General features: G+C 32.8%; 1 protein-coding gene across 3 annotated transcripts in view; it reads left to right on the forward strand.

The window, feature by feature from the left end:
- Positions 1-26,096, forward strand: part of LOC108903509 (tensin-4) — a 227,997-nt gene that overhangs the window by 85,138 nt on the left and 116,763 nt on the right. For 2 of the 3 annotated variants that reach the window (XM_018705722.1, XM_018705723.1), the window contains exon 1: positions 22,262-22,563. The exons of the other annotated variant lie outside the window; for it this stretch is intronic. In XM_018705722.1, coding sequence (XP_018561238.1) covers positions 22,405-22,563 — 159 coding nt within the window. In that variant the 5' untranslated portion in view covers positions 22,262-22,404. Of the gene's footprint in view, positions 1-22,261; positions 22,564-26,096 lie in introns of those variants that run through there. 3 annotated transcript variants of the gene reach the window in all.

The raw sequence follows: 26,096 nt of genomic DNA on the forward strand, positions 1-26,096 counted from the left end.
AAAACATTCAAAAACTGATTACACCATTCAATTCTACGGAAAAAAAACTGTGTCTCATTGTTTGACCCAAAACTTTATTTTCCTACTGAAAAAAATATTATTTATTTTATTTATTCACTATTCGACTTATGTTTATAGCAATACTGTATAAAAATAGTTTTGGGTCAAACAATGAGACGGTTTTTTTTTTATTTTTTTTCCGAAGAATTGAATGGTGTAATCAGTTTTGAATGTTTTTTTAATTTAAACAAATTATCAACAATAACTGAAAAATTCATTGTTGCAAGTCATGTTTTATTTTTTGCATTTTTGAGCATGTTTTTTAGCTGTTATTACAAATTTTTTTATTTCACCAAAAAGTATATGTCAAAACGAAAAAAATGATTATCGGCAGAATTTTGTACGATAATTTTTTTAAGTAGAATTTTTCTTTGAAAAAAAAGTGTTTCAGGCCGAAAAAAGTGAATATCTCAGAAACTTCTTGATTTTTTTTATAAAAAAAATTGAGGTTATTTGAGATAGAGTAAGGTATACTATCACCAAGTTTCGTCAAAATTAAATAATGTTTACGGAAATGAGAAATAAAAAACGAAAAATCAGAAAAAAAAACTGTTCGCAATTTTCTCGGAAATTTTGAGGTTATGTTAAAAANCGACTTGTTTTACAGGCTCAGAAATTTTGAATACTTATTTCAGTGACACCTTGTAGAAATAACAAACACGAATAGAATATTTGCAATATTAAGGTCCAAACTGTGCAATTTTTTGCGAATTTTAATTGTAAATATAGAAACCGATCGGTTCACATTTTCATTTTCCTGTTCCTATTTTTTCCTGTTTTCCAATAAGTTCAGGTCGTCCAGCACTGACGAGATCGGATTCTATTTATGTACCTAACATAAACCTAGAATAAACGATGAAGTTGAGCACGCTCTACTCGGGAGAAATAGCAAACCTGTTAGCGGTATATTCTGCTAAAATGCAGCTTAATGCACAACTAAAAAGACGTAAGCTCTTGAAGTATCATTCAGCCTCAACGAAATTACAGAGAGTGCATGCAGTCTCTCGACAGAGGGGATTTATCTTTGGACGAGAACGGTCCTTTTCTGCTTGAATTTTGTAATAAAATATAGCATACGGGGTCCGCGTTATATTGTTGATTATTTTATTGAACAATGGGTATTTAACGTAATAGGAGTTTGTGCTCAGTAGTAGATTGGAGTAGCCTTAGCCTGGAATTAGTCCCAACTTCAAAATCAAACGTCGTCAGAGCAATATTTTCCTCCAAAACATATTATTCCATTTACAGCAAAAGATATACTAAAAATATAACTGCAATATAGATAAATGTCGATAGTGCTATAATTGCGTAAATTGTTAATATAACTTTTATTTAATTTATTTATTAGTATCATTATTAATTATAATTTAATTCCCTATTTCAGTTTTAACTGCTTATAAGAATAAAAATAAGTAACAAACTATTAAATCAATTAATCATCAAAGAGAACTAAATCGGTCAACACATTTATATTATTTTTTGTGCAGTGCACTTATTTTTGTTTTAAGAAATGCATTGTTCTTATTGATTCAAAGACGAATAACCCAGGTAGAAAAAGCACTTCCGATAAACGGATAATAATAAAAAAAAATGTGTACAGGAAAGCGTTCTAACACGTTTAACGCCTTTTTAATGTATTCGAAAACATTAAAATGTCTTTTAATGCCTTCGGAGAATGCACGTCTCCTGAATAATTTAAGTTTTTTACGAGGGCCGCCATCGAGAACATTTTTCCGGGAGAGGCGCAGGGCTGCCGCGGGATTAAAGTCGAAATCTGTGTTTCTTTGGGAACGGCACGGAATATTTAAAACCGCGCCGTGTTTGGGGAAGAATCGCACGATCAAAACAATAAAGATCTCTGGAAAAATGCCATCAGCACGCAGTATTTGCGGATGCGTTCCGGTGATTTACACTCGAATGTATAGAATTCCGGGTTTGCTCCCCATATCGACATATTAGCGTCAAATACAGAGCCTACAGATACTTATATTTGAGTGAAAATATTCAGTTTTAGTTCAAATGTTATCAAAAATGAGTAAAATTATCAAAATGTTCAATATTGACTGACAATTATTTTCGCACAGTTTCAATTTTTTGTGTATTTATTGAACTATCTATTCTCGCAGTAAAGGTCGTCCGTTGGTTGATTACAGGGGCACATCCTGAGAGCCAGTCAGGACGATCTTGTTTGTATTCAGGACTTGCATGTACCTCGAGCTCGATACGCCCGTTACACACACTATTTTCTACAAAATATAATTTAATAACACCGTTTAAACGGCTCTCAGACCTTTATCTCGAATTTTATTAAAAAATTTACATATAAAGTGCGGCTTGTCGTGTGTGCTGAAAATAATTCTCGTGTACAATTTGTGTAATGTTGCTGGCCACAGCGTTAGGCAATTAGTCGGCGACTGATACCGCTGCACTAATTTTTAGATCTATAATATTAGAAGAGACAATGATAATTTTAATAATCTAAGAGATTATTTTGTTCGAACACTGTTATAAAATGACAGTTTAATTCTGTTTAAAATAAAACACTTTATTTAACTGGAATCAAAAATAACTACTAAACAAGAAGTATTAATGTTAAGAAAACTTTAAAGAGGATCTAAATATCTACACCGTTAGTTGAGAAAGCTCACAGCACTAAGTATTTCAAAGGCATAGTTGAGGAAACTGAACAAGTAGCTCGTTAAGGAAGGTATATTTATACCGACTTCTTACTGCTGGTGTTAACTATATAATAACAAAGAAAAGAAATTCCACTCGAAAGTCATGCACCTAGGACGAATCCAAGATACTGCGTTATTTAATACTCCCCGGATATTATTAGCATTGTTTCAAAGACTCCAAGGGGTTTAATTAAGCTGTTTTTAATATCCTACCTGGGTATATTAACCACCGCCGGGTGGTGGAGTCAATCTAAGGCGCAGTAATTAAGTTTAGGTAAAAACAGTGGCAGATTGGCATTTATAGCTCTGGGGCCTTCGAGAGGGAAGTCAGGGGATTTTTTGTGGTAATCTTCTTCCTTGGCGATGTCTTTTACCTTGGATGGGTTTTATCAAGATTGGAAATAATAATCATAAGGGTAATTTGACAAGAACTTATGTTCGGTTGGTGAAGCTAGAAATTAATTACAATTTCCTTCGGTTAATATCAAGTCTGCGATGCAAAATTTATTATTATGAAACATCGACCTACGAAAATTAAGGTGAATAGAATTTTGCGATTGCACCAAACACTTATAATCGTGCTCGTGGGGACAACAAATTATGAGAACTGTCGTTTTGTCGATAATTAGGGACCTCCGGTTCATCGGGGCAATTTCTCTGGGTCACCGTGGTGGTATAGGCGATCAAAAGGCTTCGAACCAGTAATTAGATGCGCTAAATATGAGCAGCTTTATACCAGGGGCGTTCGTTTCGAACCCTTAGGTCTTAGGCACTAGTTATCCACAATTTTCATTTCAAGTTGATATAATTCTACTACCTAGATATTAAATTAATAGAAAAACTACTTCTACATGTTTTTTTTTACTAAATTTAGTATCATTTGAAACTGGAATAACTAATTATTAAATAAGACAAACCTACAAAAATTTACGTGAATTGAAACATGTACACGAACAAGAGAAATTATATCTATGATCTTACACAAATTTCTTTTTTCAGAAATTTAATAAAAAATTTACGGTATGTGTTGCTCAGACTTTCATTGATCCGCTTTGTAGATAGCATAGCAGTCTATGCTCCTATCTAATACGATAAATAAGAGATATGTATAAAAAATCTAAAATATTTCAGGAAATGAAAGAACATTATTTATTTCCTGTAATTTCCATTTACACGGATCAGTGGAACCCGTATATTATTAACTATGTATCTTAAACAGCTTCTTATTTTTATATTCTCTAACGGCAGGATTTTAATTACATGAAAAGTCGTCAGTAAAATCTTGTTCTACATAAAATATCAGTAAGTCATAAATAATTTTATGATATATCGTATCGGTTTACTATCCAGGAAATAGTTTAAATGATATTTGATAAATTACTAGATTTTTGAGAAGAATAGTTACTTTTACATTAAAAAATTAAGCATATGTCTACAGGTTGTCCCAGAAATCAGCGCCAAAATTATTAATCACATTTTTAACTCATCAAAAGTAACAATTTTTATGTATTTCTTTTTTAAATCTCATGTTCAGAGATAATATATACAGGGTGTTTCGCATATGAACCGACACAGAGCAGTGGTATGTAGGGGAACCCAAAATATGGTGATTTAACGTAACTCATCTTTATAATAATTTGCACCCGTGTAAAGTTATAGGTCTTGAAAGTGGGGTTTTAAATTAAAAAAAACTATATTTCAGTTATACTTGAACTTAGAAAAACGAAATTTGGTACACGACACAGTGTGAGTGTACCAAGAGCATTAATCGACAGTAAGTAGAGTTCAATTGAAGCATTTTAAAGGGTTGATAAGGGATGATGCACCATTAAAATGTAACAGAATTTTTTAGCCCGTTTATGGGAAATTTTATTCTAAAAATTTTCTTACTTTTGTCAGATTTAAAAAACAACAAAGACAGGAATAACTAATAATACGTATTGTAGATGTGTTATTTAAAATCATTGAAAATTCAAAAGCTGGCTATAAATTTAAACTTCAAACTTGACGATTACATTAAGATATCGAAAATAAAAAATCTTTTATGAAAATTGCTTTTGATGAATTAAATGCGTGGTTAAAATTTTTGGAACTTTTTCTGGGACACTAAACATTTTTTTAATAAACTGATTTTATTGTTCACGAATGGATAAAATTGTTTTAATATTATCGATGAATTCATATCCGCACGCTTACTGAAACTGCATTCGTCCGTTTCGGCATCGAATATTGAATTTTTTTTATTTAATTTAATAACTTTGTTTGCTGAGTCCCGGCCCAGCAACAAACGTTTGTTATTTCCGCATTTGTTGTCCATATTAAAGTTGTATTAAAAACTGATTAAAGCTCCGAAATGATACCGTTTTTTGCAATTTATACATTTCCCCCGATTCAAAGCGAATTATCCGGACAGGTTCATTAAACACGAATAGATTGCCGCGTGCATCAAAACATTAATCAGAATTGTATTAAAAAATCCATTAATTAAGAGTTATATTTTCTGGATTTAATGAAGCACCAAAGCTGTGCCTATTTTTTCCTTTGTTTCCGCTTTTCGTAAAGCCGTACTGCCGTAACTACGCACAATGTTGCATACAGGGTGATGAGTTTTCTATGTATATCATATAACTAACTGTTTTTTTTTGCGAGATATTAAATTTTTTAAATAAAGAAAGGAATATGGGAATATAGTTGTAAGATTTGCAAAAAAAATAGTTGTATGGACGGCATTTATGTAAGAAAAATTGTTGTAAAAGTATTCGTTTTTAAGAAATTAAAGTACTTTTTGTGATAAAAAGTTCTAGAATTCTAGAACATTTCCAGAAAAGTCCTTTGGCATAAATCTATCTAACAACTGCTAGAAATTCCCAGTCAGTAGAGTTTAAGTCATGTAAAGAAAAATATAAAAACAAAGAAACAAAACAGTTATCCTGTGTTGTAAAAAACATTAAACACAAACGTCAAAATAGTAGAAAGTTACCAAGAAAAAACTAACATAAATTTTCAAAAATAAAAATAATAACATCTTGTCTTTATATATTTCTCATTTTTATTTTTTTTTTACTTTCGTTGTAATGCTTAATGCTTGGATTCCCGAAGGAACGTAATATACTCTTCATTCATTTCACGGCATTGTCTTAACGACTTTTTCTCGGTGGCGAGTGGCAAAAAAATACTGCCTCCGATGAGGATCTAAAAAAAGCAATCTGCCGCCACTCATTTCTGTAAACAATAAAATAATTTCCTCTTTGTAATTCGTCTCTTATCCGCGTCAGTGCCTTCAGTTGACGAAATCGCCGGAGCGGAAATTCCCCTTCGGTTTTTGTCTGCGGACGAGTATGTCGGTGTCTGGACGGCAAAACGCACCGTGAAATGAAAATGTAAACGGCAGCGCTACAGAGCAACAGATCCACTGCAGGTTTTGCCCGACTTCAGTAACGTAAAACGAGGACTTCTGCCACAGCAATAACCGCTACTTGTACTCTAATTTGAATAAAATTGTCGATTTATGTTGTGTTCACACCCAGGAAGGTAGTTTTGATAATTTTCCATAGATTTTTCTATGGTTACAGCAACTTTATACGATCATTCCGCTATTGGAATTGTACGAAATGAGGGCCACTCTATTTTTACTCTCCCTTGAAGGTGTCCAGGTACTGGACCATATCGACGTATCCTGATTGCATCTTCTAAACGGTAGCGGTTGGACTAGCATTGACTGGGTGATTTACTCCCCTGAAATTATAGTGTAACGCTTACTAGAATGGAGTCCGCCCGTCCATAATTTATAATAGTAATTACTAGGAAAAGACTTATGACCCTCACGCGATCGGCAACCACAACCATTGGCGTAGCGTACAGTTTTTGTATAAAGGTTGAGTTTATATATCGAATCAATAAATTAGTTTTTTATATCATAAACATTGCGAAATAGTACCTACATAAAATATTTTTTTATTTTATTTATAGTATATCACTACACTGAAAGAAATGCGCTATATGTGACAGTTAAACAGGTGAATATTGGATATAAAACGCGTACTGCTAGCACAGTTGTATAGTGACTATAAACCTTATTCTTTATTAAATTATCGTATAACTAGTATACAACGTTTTTTATACCCTTTACGAAATAATAGCAATAACTGTTATTAAAGTGTTCCATATCGTTATTAGAACATCTAGTACTGGTTATAAGTTCTATAATAATAAATGTATTAAACTGTTGTATAATCTGTATGAGTTAAAAACATATGTCATTAAGTTTTCAGAAATTTTATTTAATAACTGTAATTACAAGCTAAGGTTCTAATGTAAACAGACATAAAACATACTTTTAAGCATTAAAAATGATAACAAATCGTATTTTCTTGTATTACATGAGAATTTGCACTATAACTCTTCCACCTTAAGAATGAAGCATCCCCTGAAAGGTTGAGCTTCTTTTCATCTAATTCTATTTCCTCTGGTTGATTTACTTTATACTCATGCTCTTCTTTGTCACCGTGAACCTTCTGTTCCTCCATATTATGTAAAACTTAACACCAGCGGTTTCTAATAGGACATACAAAATAATAATTATTAAGATTTAGACAAGATTTACATTTGAAAAAACAAAACAATTACAAGCCATAAAACAGTTAGATACTTTCATAATTTTCCATTTCGCACAACGCGATATGATCATGTGTCCCACAGTATGTGCCTATACTGGCTATTATTATCAAACTAGACGTGTAATAATCGTAAGTCGATGCACAGCGGACTGTCGGAAATTTTACGATCATAACCGAGAGGTTATAAGACGCGTTTTACACGTTAAAAACGGAAACATATTCAGTATAAGAACGAATAATTCTGTTAATACAATTGTTATATACAAATTCGGATACTGGTCTTTATACAACAAATCTTCCCTACTATACAATTGGAACATAAAGTCTATAACACCTAATAATGTATAAGTAATTCATTATAACCTTTAGTTCATGGATGCATAAGGTTTATTAAGCACCTTCCAGTTAAACTCATTGTATAATGAGTATGGAGATGATTTTTTTTTTTTAATGAAAGTTGTATATTGGTTATACAAGTTTTAATATGCGCTATACACATTATTTAAGATAAACAGTTTAATAAACCCATTTCTTTCAGTGTAGTTGTTTGCTGGGTATTGCTGGTATAATTCAATGTTAGTTGGAGCATATAGCTCATAAAATAATTGTTTCCCGTAATATCGGCAGTTAGGAATCTTCCCCGTGCATGGTATCAGATATATTTTACATACCTAGACTTCTGTTGCCGAAAAACATTGTTTGTCTGCAATATTTAAAAAATTAAGTGAAAAATGGTGGTATCGGGTCATTTTGAAGCTCTAAGATTCTAGTTTTTAGATCTTCCGGACGAAAATTTTTAGGAGCTACGGTTATCATGCAATTCTAAGACATTTCGCAACAAAAAAATTTTGCAATTTTTTTTATTTTTTTTCCGAGTTCACGGACTTGGAAAAATTTTTTTCAGCAAAGCCATTGCATGGACCAAATAGCTTGTTTATTCAGCTTTAATTTCCTTTTTTTTTTTTAGTCAGTAAAAAATCACGGAAAAATTTCGGAAATTCTTTTGACCCTTTAATTGTTTGGATTAGTGTAGAGTAAAAAAATAGATAGATTTAAGGATAATGTTCATATTCTGCTCGTTCCTTTCGGGTGCAACAAACAAAAAACTAGTTTGAATTTTAATAAACAATCACCTGGAAGCCCCTAGAGACCGCTCGCTGCCGCCTCTGGGGCGTTGCGGCCGTTTTTATTTACGGGCAGATTATTTCGGCCTGACGTTTTAATGAATTGATAGAACATCCCCGCGCGTGTTAAAAATGGGGCGCGGTATGTGGTTGCGGTTAATCTTTTATCGTTCGGTACAAAACGGGCATGTCGAGAGATTGGGCGCTACCGACAAAAATGCACGGGGGATGTACGGGGTAATTATGGTGTCCATGTGAGAACATTAATTCGTGTGGAATGCTGTTCGCGTTGCGTTTTTCGGTGGTCACGCGTATCTGTTCCAATTATATTGCTACATAGTACTGTAAATATTCAATTTTTTTGATAGATCGGTCGATTCTATGTGTTAGTAAAGCGTATGAGTATTTCTGTAAAAGATTCTTTATTGATCCCCATTTTGATTGAATGTCCTTACTCTAAATACTTTTAGTATAAGTTTATCTTATTTTTCTTTGGATCTTCAATGAGACCAAAATGAAAAAAGAATAAATGAGGTTCCCATATTTTTAAAATTATTTTCATTTTGTGTTATAGTTAATTCAAAATCAATTCATTTGGGTCTTAAAATGTTTTAACAATTTTCTATTCAGAACCAACACGTATGGAAATATTTTTGTTAATCATATACGTTTAAATATTAGAAAACTTCCCCTGAACACACCCCGAAAGAGGTTTATTAATTCGTATAGAATTTACCAGCTGTTTCACATAAACTTACCCCCCGTCGTCAAAACAGCGCCCTCCCAATAGCGGTGGTTCCTTTACCTGTGCGGCCTAATTATAGAAACAAATGAGGGTCGGGGTCCTTTTTCGATTTTTCACGAAACGACCTTTCAGAAGTACACCGGGAGTTGGTTCATTAGAGGCGCAGGCGGAGAACTGGACATGCTGTAACAAAATTGGCAATTAATATCAAGCTGCGAGATAGATGTTAATACGTGATAGGGATACTTGAAATGAAATGTGGATTTTCCTCTGTTTTTAAAACAGTCGTCCATATGTTCCTATTCTAATATATAGGTGTAAGTGTGGTAAAAACCCAGTTACCACAAGTATTACTTTTAATATTTCATCTACAAACGTGCAATTTTTAAAGTATTTAAACAAACCATTTTCGAAAAAAAATATCGAAGGCATCGTGTACATTGTTGATGAACAAAAGTTCGGTTAATTAAAGAATCTCGAGACGATTCTCCACACAGAATGCCATAAAGTGCAATGTTTACTGTATTATTTCTTTGTATTTGCTTATTTAATTTTAATAAAATGGATTTTGTTAATTAATAAAATTTGATTAAATTGATGTTGCGCAATATGCCAACAGCGCGAAGAAATGACAGTGGCATTCTGCTAACAGAATTACTAGTATTGTTGGTTTTAATAGTTTGGCATTCAAGCCGAGTATGTATCCCATTTTGTCATAATAACTGTTACGTTACTTCAGGGTTAAACGTTAAGGTTATCATTAACTGTTAAGATATAATGTGCACGTTATTGAGGAATTAAGACCATTTTTAGCAAATACTCGTATTGCAATTTTGTTGTTTTTTGAAGACGCTTTTGTGTCGACATTTTTAATAATAATTATGCAAAATTATTATAAACAAGAATCAGTATTAGACAAAAACACATATAACTGACATATGTCTTTTAGGTTATGAAACATAAAACAAATGCAAACTCGTATATAACGGGTAAGTACGACATAAAATAGTTTGTAACACGTTATCTTAAATTATAATAGAGTTTTTTAAAGGCAAGGAATTTGATGTCGCTATAGTTTAACGTACGTGTTATTTGTCTAATGAAAATGAACGGTTTGTTTAATTTACATTTACTTGCCGGTTTTATAAACGCACATCGAAGGTAAGTTGTAAAAGATAAGTAACTTAGGTAAGTATTTACCCTAAAATTATTGTTAGGTTAAATCAAACGAAGAAGGATCTAAAAAGGAAACTACCCCAACCCGAACTCTCCGATTTCCAATATTTTTATATATGTTGTAGAACATACAAAATTAATTGACATATTTTTTTTATCGGCGGAAAAACATATTTAGGGGGTGAAATACATCCTCAAAGTTCGCCCCCAAAACAATTTTTTCTAAATATTTGGGGTTCTAATCAAAATTTTGGAATGAAAAAAAAAACGGAAATTGCTTCTTATAAAAAAACAAATGTTTCACATTAGATTCCGTGTTTGGAGGTTATTTATTATTTCAGAAAAACTATATTTTTCAAACATTTTTTATATATAAGAAAATTCATATTTGTTAAAAAAATATAAAAAATATGATTTATGTAAACAAATTGACAAAATTAAGTTCTCTTTTTAGGGGGTTAACAACCCTCTAGTGTGCTAAAAATGTCTGTACTATTAGAATTAACATTACAAAATAAAAAGTTTTTACTTTTTCTCTAATCATACGAATAATTTGTTCTATTAGCCGCAAACAGATTTAAACGGATGCAAACTACAACTCATGTTCACCTCCAAAAACAGTATTACTATGACATCCCAATATTTTGAAATGAAATAAAATAGAAATTACTCCTTTTAAAAAAATTAATGTTTCACAAGTGATTCCGTGTTTGGGGGTTGCAACCCTTATTTTTTATTTCAGGAAAACTAAGTATATCTTCAAACATTTTTTGTATATAAAAAATTCATATTGATTCAAAATATTAAAAATATGATTTATGTAAACAAATTGACAAAAATAATTTATCATTTTAGGGGGCGAACAACCCCTTAGTAATCCCCTAGTGTGCGAAGAATGTCTACTTTTTCTGTAATCATACGAATAATTTTTTCTCTTGGTCTAAAACGGATTTAAACAGATGCAAACTACCCCTGATGTTCACCCCCAAAAATAGTACCTATATCCGTGATATCTCGGGTTCTAATAAATATTTTGGAATGAAACAAAATGGAAATTACCGAACCCGTTTTTGAGGGATGAACATCAGGGGTAGTTTGCATCAGTTTAAATCCGCTTTAGACCAATAGAAAAAATTATTTGTGAAATATCTGTTTTTTTTTTATAAGAAGTAATTTCCATTTCGTTTCATTCCAAAATATTGATTAGAACCCGAGATGTCACAGAAATACTGTTTTTGGGGATGAACCTGAGGGGTAGTTTGCATCCGTTTAAATCCGTTTTAGGCTAATAGAACAAATTATTTGTATGATTAGAGAAAAAGTAAAAACTTTTTATTTTGTAATGTTAATTCTAATCGTATAGACATTTTCCGCTCACTAGGGGGTCGTTCGCCCCCTAAAAAGATAACTTAATTTAACCAATTTGTTTACATGTTATATTTTTAATTTTTTTTAACAAATATGAATTTTTTTATATATAAAAAATGTTTGAAAAAAATATTTTTTTTAAATAAAAAATAAGGGTAGCAACCCCCAAACACGAAATCACTAATGAAACATCTGTTTCTTTAGTAGAAGTAATTTTGCATGTTGTTTTATTCCAAAATATTGATTAAAACCCCAGATATTTAGAAAAAACTGTTTTTAGGGGCGAACTTTGAGAATGTATTTCGTCGACATATTATTTAATAATAATAATAATGCAGAATTATTATAAATACCCGACTCAATAGACAAAAACAGATACAACTAAAAGAGTTCTTTTAGGTTATGAAACATGAAACAAATACAACGTAGAGCGCAAATAACAGGTACCTACACGTACAACATAAAATTACGGCACGTTATTTACAAATGTTATTTCTAACATAACGTTTTAGCGTAAATGGGATACATACTCGGCCTGATTAGGACTTGATTCGATTCGCACAGTTGCCAGGTTGTGTTAAAATTCCCTCGACAGAATTAAAAAATGGTTGATGTTTCCCATATTTTATACAATTTTTTTGTTATTTCTCCTTAATCTATCTTATGCTGAAGTAAATAAGTAAAATTTCTAATACACAGTATAATAATTTTCTTATTAACGTATGACCTGTACAAATAATATAAAAAAATATTGCCAAGTCCTATTATAAACTCAGTAAGCGATAGATCGCGAAGTCGACCGAATCTCTCTTAGTTCTTACAAAATGAACTGAATTTATTGCGAAATTCCTCCCAGTTTATTTCATTACAAAATAATTAATTCGATGTTGAGGCAAAATTGGATCGGGAACAGAAATGGTTTGCAGTAAATGACTAGAATTGAAACTTTGGGAGGGCCCTCTTGGTATTTCAGTATTCACCTGACCGTTGCCCCTTGGAATCAATCTCTTTAATTGATTTAGGAATGCCTGGGCTTACCTGGCTCTGTTTATTTTTTTATTTACAAAGTATCTTCCATCCGTTTTGACGGTTAGGTCAAACGCTGATGTCACTGCTCCGCGTGTGCATTAATTCAAACGTCTCCACAGCCAAAAAATCCTACGATTGAACAGCCAGCCGGAAGGCGAGACAATCTGACCAGTAAAATTGATGGGTCTGCACATGAAATTGCATTCAAGGAAACGGGCCCGAAGATAAATAGCTAAGGGGAGCAATTAATCTCTTTATCCCTTAAATAAAACATTACACCCGACATGAGTCAGTATCCGTTCAGCGGGCCTGAAAAACATGATTTTTCATTTTCACAATTCGCATTAGCGCGTTCTCCATCCATCATCGCAGGGGAACTGTTGATAAATATGCACAAGTTGCAAATAAAACATCACTTTACGAGGCAGGAATTGAAACAAAAAGAAAACGTGTACGTTTTTAAATGCGCAAATTTATGGTATCGAACAGAGGCCGCTATACAGGGTGTCTCACGATGACGGCCCATTAGAATTATTTCAGAGACTACTTCGATTTGAATTTTGAAAAATACCGGAAGTCGACATCGACTTGCTTATTTTAAATGGAACACCCTATATATTATTGCAATTTTGTATTCTACGTGTAATTTTAGGTGGACTTTTAGAAGTTTCATCCCTCTTCCTAAAATTAACCGTTTTCGAGATATTTAATTTTTTTCAAAAAAATGGAGAGAAACAGTGACTAGCTTCAAACCATGTGTATTTTATAGTAAGAAAGATAAAGCAACAATAATAATAGGGGCGATAGCTAGACCCCTAAGCTTTCCATACATACTTTCAAAGTATGCTTAATTGCATACAGGGTGCTAGAAATTTAATGCCGAGTTTAGTTAACTTCAAACCTTCATAAGTCGTTTTTTTTTTAAATGGAACACCCTGTATGTTTTTCTATATTCTGATTCACAATCTTATTCTCTTTCGAACGGTATCAGGGTTCCCTATACCTATCTCTTCTAGTTTTTAAGTTATCTAGTATTTTTTGTGTAATCACCTAAAATCATGTAATTTCTTGCGAGGATAGCTGTGGAATTTTTAGCAAAATTTCAAAACAAACAACTAAACTGTCAATCTGTTGTTAGTCTCTTGCAGTAACAGTTTAATTTAGTGTTTACAAGAAATGGAAAACAATACATATTCAAATGCTGATAATTTAAATTTATTATTCATTCACGAACGTTGCAATGGGATTATAAGCAGAACAGTTTTTAATGAGACATATCCAAGTTTGCCACCAATGAGCAGAAAAAAGTTAAGAAGAATTTTAGCAAATCTACTAGAGTATGGTCGAATTTGTGCAGAAAGAATTTTACCAAAACCAATAACTTCAAATGAAGATAATATAATAAATGAGATAGCCGTTATGAAACGATGTTAGTGCGATACCAAGAAGATCCACAATTTTTGCAACATATTCTATGGACAGACGAGTCAAAATTTACGAGACAAGGTATTTTTCAGATACATAATACTCATTTGTGGTCATCTGAAAATCCTCATGTTATCCGGGAAAGAAATAAAAACGTAAACGTTTTTTGTCTAATTAAAGATAACGAAATTTCTTACCATATATACGAAGAAAATTTAAATGCCGACAGATATCTCAATATTTTGCAAACGGTTGTGGCAGATTTTCTAGATGATATACCTTTAGACCAACTACTAAGGAAGTGTTGGTATCAATTGGACGGGGCTCCACCTCACTGTCACAATCAAATCGATCAATAGCTGACTAAAAAAAAGATAGATGGATGAGACGCCTAGAACCGTGGAATTGGCCAGTGAGGTCTCCCGACTTCACTCCATTAATAGCCCAGTGATTATAGACATGAAAGAGCCTGTTTAGGGAAAAAATTACTATTAGAAGTTTCTCTGCAGAATATTGTTCGGAAACCTGTTATAAATAAAATATCAAAAAATCAACTCGAGGCTAGTTGGGAAACTTTGTTTTAACAGTGGTCAAAGTTATGGAAAAGTGGTTTTTTGACTCACGTAAAAAAGCTATTATTCATAGCGAAAAAAAGTTTATACAAAAAAGGTAGGTATTAAATAAGCCTATAAAATGAGAAAAGTCCGATTAAATTCCGATAATTTGTTTATGCACAAGAGCTCAAAAATGGTCGAAAATTGCCGTTTTTTTCAATTGCTAATAATTAATGCAATTTTCATCGCAGACACTTGTAATTCAGGATTTTTGAGGCTTTTTACACCCTTAATAAGTGGTAAAAATTTCAGCTCGAAAGCTTCATTGGTTTGGCGTTGGCGGAATTTGTTATCTAAGAAGATGCTATTTTCAATTCATTTTTCCCAAGCTCACAGGCGTTGTAGGGTTTTGATCATTAGTTGTTTTTGTACCTAAATAGTTGTATTGACATAGGCATTTACTGAGAATTTAGTTTTTCAAATTTAATTTGTTTAAAATTGACTGAAAAAATGTTAATATTTATTAAATTGTTAAGATAGGTAATTATTATAAAATAAAATAGTAACCTCTTTACTTTAGTTTTCTTCGAATTTAAAAAAAAATCGTTGTTGTAAGTTGATTAGAAGCTGAGATAATTTTTTTTATTTATTTAATCGCAGTGACCTTAATTATTAATATTAAGAGCCGAAATTTGGAGAGAGTATACATTAAGAGCTATATTTTCATGTCCTACATTAACATTAAGGTGAATTCAACTATTTAATTTCGAAAAAGAAGATAGCGGCGATGCGTTCTATTACTTGGTCTAGCGAACGAGTGGGGAAGGCGAGGCTTAGCATGCGCGCTTAACGATGTAATAAATATTAACATTTTTTCAGTCATTTTTAAACAAATTAAATTTGAAAAATTAAATTATCAGTAAATGCATATGTCAATACAACTATTTAGGTACAAAAACAACTAATGATCGAAACCCTACAACGCCTGTGAGCTTGGGAAAAATGAATTGAAAATAGCATCTTCTTAGATAACAAATTCCGCCAACGCCAAGCTAATGAAGTTTTTGGGCTGAAATTTTTACCACTTATTAAGGGTGCAAAAAGCTTCAAAAATCCTGAATTACAAGTGTCTGCGATGAAAATTGCATTAATTATTAGCAATTGAAAAAAGCGGACAATTTCGACCATTTTTGAGCTCTTGCGCATAAACAAATTATCGGAATTTAATCGGACTTGTCTTATTTTACAGATTTATTTAATACCTACCTTTTTTGTATAAACCTTTTTTTCTCTATGAATAACAGTTTTTTTACGCCAGTCGAAAAACTACTTTTCCATAATTTTGACCATTGTTTTAACAAAGTTTCCCAACTAGTCTCGAGTTGATTTTTTGATATTTTGTTTATAACACGTTTCTGAACAATATTCCGCAGAGAAACTTCTAATAGTATTTTTTCCCGAAAAAAAGCTATAATGATTGATTGGCCTATAAATTTTTATGTTTGGGGAGTAATAAAGCAAAAATTGTGTATTACTATGAAGTTGATTTTTTAGAACTCTTCTTAACTTTATTCTGCTCATTGGTGGAAAATTGGTATTTGTCTGATTAAAAACTGTAAATGTTCTGCTTAGAATCCCATTGCAACGTCTGTGAATAAATAATAATAAATAACTGGTGAGAGTTTGTTTGTTTTGAAGTTTTGCTAAAAATTCCACAGCTATCCTCGCAAGAAATTACATGATTTTAGGTGATTGAACAAAAAATAGTAGATAACTTAAAAACTAGAAGAGATAGGTATAGGGAACCCTGATACCGTTCGAAAGAGAATAAAATTGTGTATCAAGATATAGAAAAACATTCCATTAAAAAAAAAGGTTTGAAGTTAACTAAACTCGGCATTAAATTTCTAGCACCCTGTATGCAATTAAGCCACTTTGATTAGTTATTGCAAAAATTAAGTTTTCCAAATTTTTTTTCACGTTTCAATAAATCGTACAGTAACGCACTTCCGTGAAATTTTAAGCCCATCTTGGGCATAAAATTTTCTCTAGGAGTTGCACTTTCCTGTGCAAATTGTGCGCGTATTGCAAAATAATTGGTCAATTCGTAAAGCTTTTGTATATAGCGGAACAATATGCTTTCACACAGGCATAAAAAGATTAGTCCGTCCTTGTGGTCATAAAAATTCCCGATTATTATGAATGAAATAGTTACCACAAACATATTTTGTATAGCGTGGCACTTTCCTAGATCAAATACTGTTTATATTTCTATTCCAAAAAAAAACGAACACGAAACAAAGGTATCGCCCAATTCAAAGGAGAACAAACAAACGAAGGCAACACGAACTACAACTCTTGCGAAAGCCAAAACCAGGATTCAAAATCTGAAACAACCAAACCGCCTGTTATCCCCCACGTTCCTGACTGGTATCCACCTGCAAACCTGATCTCTGCTCTCTGCTTAAGTGCACACAACCATTCGCGTCCGGCGTGTGACTTCTTGCCATCTTTATTTCGTTAATTAATCTCCAATTTCGACGTTAAATCGCCTCGTGACGGCGGACCCCGCCACATTAAAGCGCATCTTAGCATTGTCGTTAAACACCTGCTCCATTAAAGGTTTTGTGGAGGTTCTGTGGATAGCTGAGTGTATTTATTAAGTGAAATGAACACCAATCATGGCGGACGCAGAAGAAGTTCGGCTGTCTTCGGCGGCCAGTGACAACATTCCACTGGCGACAGAAGAGCTCAGGACCGGACCGGGGGAAAAGTGAAAGGTAGGTTAATTATCGTAGAAGCCAACTAGGATGTGCGTGTTTCAATGTGAACTGCAATACTCATTGTAAGCTTAAAATATATTGACTCTCCAGGAACTTCAAAAGCAGCACATTCTCTACATGTTCTTGAAATTACTTTGTCACATTGTCCGTAAATAATAAACAAATTATAATAATCCTCATTAGTGGAATTTAAACGATTCCCAGGTACTTTTATTTAAATTTTCAGCAAAAAGTATTACAGACATAATAATTTGACAACTAACTTGACAAATGTCGAGTTATTTTAATTGCTTTTGGAGTTTTTCTGGTCATGGCCAATTTGATAACAGGTCTCATACGAGAAAAACTGTCCAAGAAATAGAAAATTGTAAGTATTTCCAAAAGTAGTAATGGCAACACTAACAATGCTTATATGGCCTGAAAGAAAATTTCAATCTGCATACGACAGAGTAAAAAAATACAGTGTTCCATTTAACAAAGTTATAGCTGTTTGAAGTTATCAAAATGTAACAGCAAAAATGAAACACCTAGTATTAAATATTTTAATTTATTGGTATACCATAATTTGGTGTTACCTATGGCCTTAACAGATAAACATCCACTTGACATCACGCTCCTGAAAAGAGTTACTAGCATCTCCGCGGACCCTTGCATCTGTTAAATTTTTTCTTTAAAAATTAATATCTCAAAGTCTATAATTTCTAGGTAGGTATAGGTAATATATAATAAAGTGAACCTCAAATTTCACGTAGCATCCAAAAGTGCAATAATATATAAGGTGTCTCATTAAAAATAAGAAAGTTAATGTTTACTTCCGGTATAACCAGAAGTTTCATAAAGTTCTAAATTTGTATCTGTGCCATTGGCGATTCCTGGTGGGACACCCTGTATATTTTACTATATGTGGCCAATTCACGTAAAGGAAACTCGAAAACGAAAACTTTGTTTTAGGTTTTACATTGACAATTTATTGATCAATTAATTCATGAAGTCGCTTCATCGAGAAATTGGACAAGTGTAATGCACCAAATCAGCTGTCAAATAACTTCATGAATTTATTCATCAAGTTCTTGACGAATTATAACTGTTTTACATTGACAATTTATTCATCAATAAATTGACGAAGTTCTTCATGAATTAGTTCACGAATTTATTGGTAAACAGTGTGGTTTTACACTGCTACAGACTTTGTCAAGTTTTTTGACGCATGAATCGGTTCTACCAACAAATCAAAGAAGCAAATGAATTTAAAAAATGTCACCTTTCCACTCATAATTATAGTGATACAACAGCGGTCCCGTTTTGACACATATTATATAAATATTAGTGTTTGTAAGTAACAAATTAGTAAAAACAATGCAAAACTAGTACGACGCTACACAATTATTTACATATTCCAATAACATAACCTCATTATTGACCTGAGGCTGGAAATCTGTTGGGTTGGTACTTCTGAACTTCACGAAGAAATTGACGAAAATTAGAACATGCTCTAATTCATCAAGAACTTGATGAATAAATTCATTAAGTTATTTGACAGCAGATTTGGTGCATTACACTTGTCCAATTTCTTGATGAAGCGACTTCATGAATTAATTGATCAATAAATTGTCAATGTAAAACAGCTATTAGAACATGTTCTAATTTTCGTCAATTTCTTCATGAAGTTCGGAAGTACCAACCCAACAGATTTCCAGCCTCAGATCAGTAATGAGGTTATGTTATTGGAATATGTAAATAATTGTGTGGCATCGTGCTAGTTTTGCATTGTTTTTACTGATTTGTTACTTACAAAAACTAATATTTATATAATATGTGTCAAAACGGTACCGCTGTTGTATCACTACAATTATGACTGGAAAGGTGACATTTTTGAAATTTATTTGCTTCTTTGATTAGTTGATAGAACTAGTTCATACGTCAAAAAACTTGACAAAGTCTGTAGCAGTGTAAAACCACAATGTTTACCAATAAATTCGTGAATTAATTCATGAAGAACTTCGTCAATTTATTCATCAATAAATTATCAATGTAGAACAGCTATAACTAAATTAAATAATAAAATGATGACTTCCTACCGAAACCGTATTCTGTACGAAACATTATGGGACATTAAAACATGAAGATACGCCTTTTTTTAAACTAATTTTTGTTTTCGGTAAAGCGGTAACAGCACCACGCCTTAATTTCACTTTATTTTACGCTCTAGACTTTTGCTTTTTACATAAAATGAAAACAGCTCCAAAAAAAACGTTAATTCAGAAATATTCCACGAGCCCATTTTTCATCTCTTCACCGCATAATAAAATAAATGCACCGGCGATGTAATGTAAGCAATAAATTCACAGTGCAAAGACCATCCGACAGGATATAACAAATTTTTACGTACATTTTTATGAGAACGATGATATGCACAGGCCTTCCGCGTTATATTTCTTGGTGTAGTTTAATACCGGACAAATTACTCTAAGCTTTATCTTTACATAAACCTAGATGCCTACGTCTGCGTGACACTTTAATAAACGGCAACTGAAAACAACAGGCTGTAAAAATAGTCACATGTGCAGGATGCAGTAACATAATTACGAATACATCAATTAATTACTTATTATTGTAAAATATCAATAAAATTCAATGGATGACTCTGTTTAATTTCTTCTTTTACGAATGTACAAAAATCTTGCAAAAATTCTCTTTAGTTTAAAATGATAATAAGTTATCATTTAATTTAAAACACCCTGTATATTTCTTTGAATCCGAAAAAAAAACATAGTTCATGTTTAATAAAATTAATGTTCATTATAATAACAGATTTTTAATATTAATTAAGTGGTTATTAAAAGTACTTTCAGTAGAATTTTTAAACATTATAATTAAGTTCAAAACATTTTTTCCTGCTAGTGTTATTAGATTAAGAAAACCCAACTTTTGCAATTTTTTCAGATTTCTAAATTTTTCTTACTTTTGTTGACAAAACAATACCTAGTCACGTGACATATATATTTTAAATCTCTTAAGGAGGTTTATCTGACTTGGTATTGACAAACAAATATTCATAAAAAAAATAATATAAGCTTAGTAATATGAAGAAAATCGTCAAACAAAATTATGACTATTTTGGATACTTAAGAGACACGATATTAATAAAATAATTTTTCACGATTTAGTACGATCTTATGAGAATGCAGATTTGTTTGCTCTTTCCACATAGAATGCGCAACAATTGACGAATAGTTTCCACAGCAACTTGTATAAATAGGAAACCGATATCTAAGAAACCGTATGACAGCTCGTAGAAATCGATTAGATACATAATTTATAATAATTCTCCTTCAAACTGCTGTCATTGTCTAACTTAACCTCCATATGCGTGATAGCGGCAACGCCGCGGTCTCGACGTAGCGTATTATTTGAAATTTGCAGGTGTTCAAGCAAACAGAATGATCGAGCGCGAGTGAACGAACGCCGAAGCGAACGAGCCAGCTAAGTGCAACGTTGCCAAATCTAAAGACTTACTACTTTAGTCACTAGTGAATCTACAGAAACTCTCGTTAGACTTTAGACGTACCTCCGTACCCGATAAACTTCCTTAAGATGCAGATTCGGCAACACATTTTTTTTAGTTTGGTGATCATTGTATGGTTAAATTCTACCTGCCTAACTAAAATACGAGTTATACGTGTGCTTTCCGAAGTACGTACTGTTTAGCAAAAATATTGCGTTTTACGTTATACTTGTAATAAAAAGTACATTTATAGAATTTTTAAATTGTTACATATTACTTTCAAATGCTTTTTTTAAGCTTACATCATGAACAACTAAACTATCTAATATTTATATTTATATAAGATTTGTTTTTATTTTCCGTAAAGTTTTGAAATTTTTATTAACTCAAGTTGAACTGAAAACTGAATTTGTAAAGATTTGGGATTTGTTGAAAAAAAATTATATTTACGATAAATGAGTATTTGATTCGCAATTGACTGTTATAATGCAATTAGAAATTTTGAGTCGTATCTACTACACGTACTAGCCAGGTATCCGTCCCTGGTTATTGTACTGTGAGGCATCAGAGTCGACGTTCGATCGCAATCTTTAATGGATCCGCAGAAATCCTGTAGCGAAGTCCGTCTCAGATTTGAACAATTGACCTGTCCGGATTTTATCCATTTTTGGATTGTCGCCGACTGGAACTGATGATCTGGTACCTAGTTTGCGGTTCCCCAATTCAAATTCCGTAATATTTTGATAATTTTTCAGTTTGCTAAACTCGAAATTCAGGTGAATTTTCTATCTTTGTTGCGCGTCGTGGTGGTTGCCTGCCGATTTGGAGACGGCTGGGAGCTTCTTAAGAACTTAAGAAATTTTGGAAACTTGGTTAAAAATGTTAACTTACGCGCCGCGTCGTCTACTTCTGGTAGAGGGTAGTATGGATCCTCTGGGGCATAAGTATGTTTCTATTTTGGCCGGGATTGGCCCAGCGTTGAAGACGGTTTGTTGATTCTGATTGGAAAGTTGAGCGAAAATTTGTCTTGGAATACGACAATGGGCAACCAGTAAGTATACTAAGTTTAATGCTAATTCCAAAGACCAAGTGGGCCAGTGCGACCCTTTTTCGCCGCGCCGCAAGTACCTGACCCGCGCTACTCTCTGCCATGGAAGAGGAAGCCCGAGCCGCACTTCAGTACCGCGAGTACCGTTGGCCGAATCGACCACGTAACCCAGACGCTCGCGCCTTAACACACATAGAGAAGGGAAAAAACGCGTTTGTGACAGTGATGCGTGTGTGCAACACCTAGTGAATCCTCTCAGGGTGGCGTCCCAAAACCGCGTCGTGCATGTGAATATGGGGAGACTGAGCAAAAGTACTCCATCTGTTAGAGTGAATTACAGAAAGTTAGTGGACGAGCTGGGCGGCAGTTGTGACAGTTTGAAAATTATGCCAGCTTTGCCGGACTACTTCTCCTACTGCTGTCATCACTGCGGGCACACTCAAAAACTCCAGGTTGGTCTCTTGACTCCGTCTCTAAGGTTGCGTCATTTACATTAGCGGGCCGAGCCAGTGACCTTTACGGAGCTGTCAGTTCATTCATGATCGGTCTGCATCTACGACGGACAGATTTCGGATGTTTCTTGAATAAAACAATGAGTGAGATTCGATAGATGGGACACCTTTATTGTTCGTAAACGATGCAGAACCAAAATTCTTCACCGCCATAAAAGCGTTTATTATTCAGATAGAATTGAAGTACTAGCGGATGAAACTGGAGACTCATTCTGTCTCCAGGTGCATGTATCGAAAACTGGTACAAGTACACATCCAATTCCATATCAAAACAAAACATTTTATTTGTATTTAAAACAAAAAAAAATCATATTAGTTTTCATAGGTTATAAATCCGAGTATTTTGCCGGATAAAGCATAATGGGTACATTATACAATAGTCGTGGATAAAAATATTTTTGCAAAATGATTGGTAAATTATCGAAACTAAATAAACTGAAGTAAAAAAACCCAAGGTCAAACGTGGTAAGTAACAAAAGAAACTGTCTGCCATGTCTTCCGAGTTGTCATAGTTTTCTCCAAAAAAAGATTCATAGACTTTTGAAGATAATTTTTGTTAGAACATGAGGTTTGGTGAAAAACTAAGAATTTTTATTGTCCAAATTTACAGCAAAAGATGTGTTTCATGAAAACATAATTACATTTTAACTTTCTTTCAAAAAGAACCAAAATTGACATCTCGAAATCACTCTTTAGAGTCTTTTTCCAGTAGATATAATGATATTGGAACTTTCTTGGTAAGTACCTACCTAATCAGAACAACTTATCACTAGCCTTGTTAACTTTTTAGTTATGACGTATGTAATTTTCCTCTCTTCAAAAGAAAACTGATGGTCTTATATCTGTTTTACATTGACAATTTATTGATCAATTAGACAAGTGTAATGCATCAAGTCTGCTGTCAAATAACTTTATGAATTTATTCATCAAGTTCTTGACGAATTAGAGCATGTTCTAATTTTCGTCAATTTCTTCGTGAAGTTCAGAATTACCAACCCAACAGATTTCCAGCCTCAGATCAGGAATGAGGTTATGCTATTGGAGTATGAAAATAATTGTGTGGCGTCGTACTAGTTTTGCATTGTTTTTAATGATTTGTTACTTATAAACACTAATATTTATATAATATGTGTCAAAACAGTACCGCTGTTGTATCACTACAATTATAAAAGGTGACATTTTTGAAATTTATTTGCTTCTTTGATTCATTAGTAGAACTGATTCATACGTCAAAAAACTTGACAAAGTCTGTAGCAGTGTAAAACCACACTGTTTACCAATAAATTCGTGAATTAATTAATGAAGAATTTCGTCAATTGATTGATGAATAAATTGTCAATGTAAAACAGCTATTAGAAATAGTTAAACTCGAGTTATATAATTCTTCTGTAAATTTTTGAATTGTTGAGTAGCAAATTTTGGGCCCAAACCATGAAAGCAACAATCTTCCTTCATAAGCAAATTAAACTAAAAATAATTAAATGTGCCACAATAAATATATGCAACTTCACAATGCTAACTGAGATGTAACTGCCTTTCTCATAACTTGCGAAATGATAGTTTCAAGCAGACCACTCTGACACCTTGAATGATAGTAAGAGTTGAAACAATCTTCAAAGTAGAAACTAAATATGGCATATAATACAAAAACAGATATCTGATATATTGAAAATGTTAAATAATGCAATCATTCAAAAAATATTTCCTATTCTTGCTGTTCCATTATCACCTTAACACATTATTATAATTTGGTATACCTACTTCACTACTGCTTTGGAACTTTTCTTTTGCTTTTTGCGATAATTTTGTAAAAATGTCCGTTTTGCATCGCGTAATCTTTCATAATGTTTGGAAGATATTCCATAGATTTTGTTCCATTGAAGGCATACTTTTTTACGCGTCTTCTTCGTATTTCTCGGAATCGCATTTTCAATTTCTTCCGTCAATTTGACCAACTTCAGTAGCACCACAACGTTGCACTTCAAAAAGAACCGAATAAAAACTCTTATCGCATATGTGACAGTTCGATGCACAATAACCACGACACCAATTAGTAAGATTTTACTTGTTTTATTGACATAATATAAATTTTCACTACAATTGAGTGCTGATGTATGATGAAATAATCGTCAATATGAACTACTGATATCATCAGTTCTCCTGTTATCCATCTTATTTGACGAGGAATATAATAAAATGAAAGATATTCCATGAAATGCACCAGCACTCATTTCACTCGTAAAATATGATACAATTCAATAAAATGCCTGGCGGAGCAACATAAAATGTTGCACCGTGAAAAATATAAATGTAGTATGTAAATAAGGATCCTACCTACTTTTAAACACATTCAAACAGCTTAATAATTTGTTCGTTTTTATTTCGACTTTCCTGATTTGCATTGGAATGTCGGTATCCATTTTCTATCGCTCTCGGAAGTGTATGGAAACGACTCGAGAGAACTCGCGCCGTAAATTTAATGAAACCTCCCATGAAAACCTTTTATACGACATGATACATAATGTATACGCGCTAAAGTAGGGTAATAAGTAATAAAACACGTGTTTTGAAATAGGACTGCAGCCAGAGGTGCTGTGCCTAAGCTACTAAGTCATCAATTTTTGATTTATAGTTACTATTAGTTATGTTATGGTCTTGCGAAAACGTAAATATTTTAAAATAGGTATGTGAAAACATAAATATTTTAAAATTGGTATACCTACATATAATTCAAGCTTGATAGTGGCCCATTATCGGTATCCATCATGTAGAGAAATTCTGAAAAAATATTTTCAAGAAAATCATCACCAAAAATATACGACTAGGTCACACGTCATTCATATACCTGAAAATGATATTAGAGCTCTTACACAGAGCTCTGAATTATAACGAGCGTTCAAATAAAAACGTGGTCAAGTTGGTTCTGAAAATTTGGACGTAGGGCGTAGCGTATAGCAAATGAACTTAAACGTCATCTGTCAAAGCGCTATATCGCCGCTATCAATTTGAATATTTTCGTTTTAAAAAGCGTTTAAAATGGTGTTTTCTCAAGAACAAAAAGTGTTTATCATAGAGTCCTACTTTAGAAATGGACGCAAGATTGATGGAATATGGAAGTATTCTATTGAGGAATGTTTCATAGAATTTCAAAATCAATTTCCCGGCGTTGTTGAGTACAAAATTTTTCAAAGTGCAGTTCAGCGTTGTGTTAATGTTTTTCGTGAAACGGGCAGTGTAACAAGAAAAGAAGGAAGCGGCCGACCTAAAAAGCGGACTGAAGAATTAAAAGAAAATGTCCAACAAATAATGGAAAATGCGCCAAGAACTTCTGTACGTGTTTTATCACAAATGGTGGGAGTATCAGTCGGTACCTGCCACACAGTGTTAAAAAAAGATTTGCGTTTGTTCTCCTATCGTTTAACTTGTCAGCAAGAACTTCATGAAGTTGATTTTCCGCGACGGGCTGTATTTTG

The sequence above is a fragment of the Anoplophora glabripennis genome, unplaced genomic scaffold, assembly GCF_000390285.2.
Source record: "Anoplophora glabripennis isolate ALB-LARVAE unplaced genomic scaffold, Agla_2.0 scaffold163, whole genome shotgun sequence".
In the NCBI taxonomy this organism is placed as follows: domain Eukaryota; kingdom Metazoa; phylum Arthropoda; class Insecta; order Coleoptera; family Cerambycidae; genus Anoplophora; species Anoplophora glabripennis.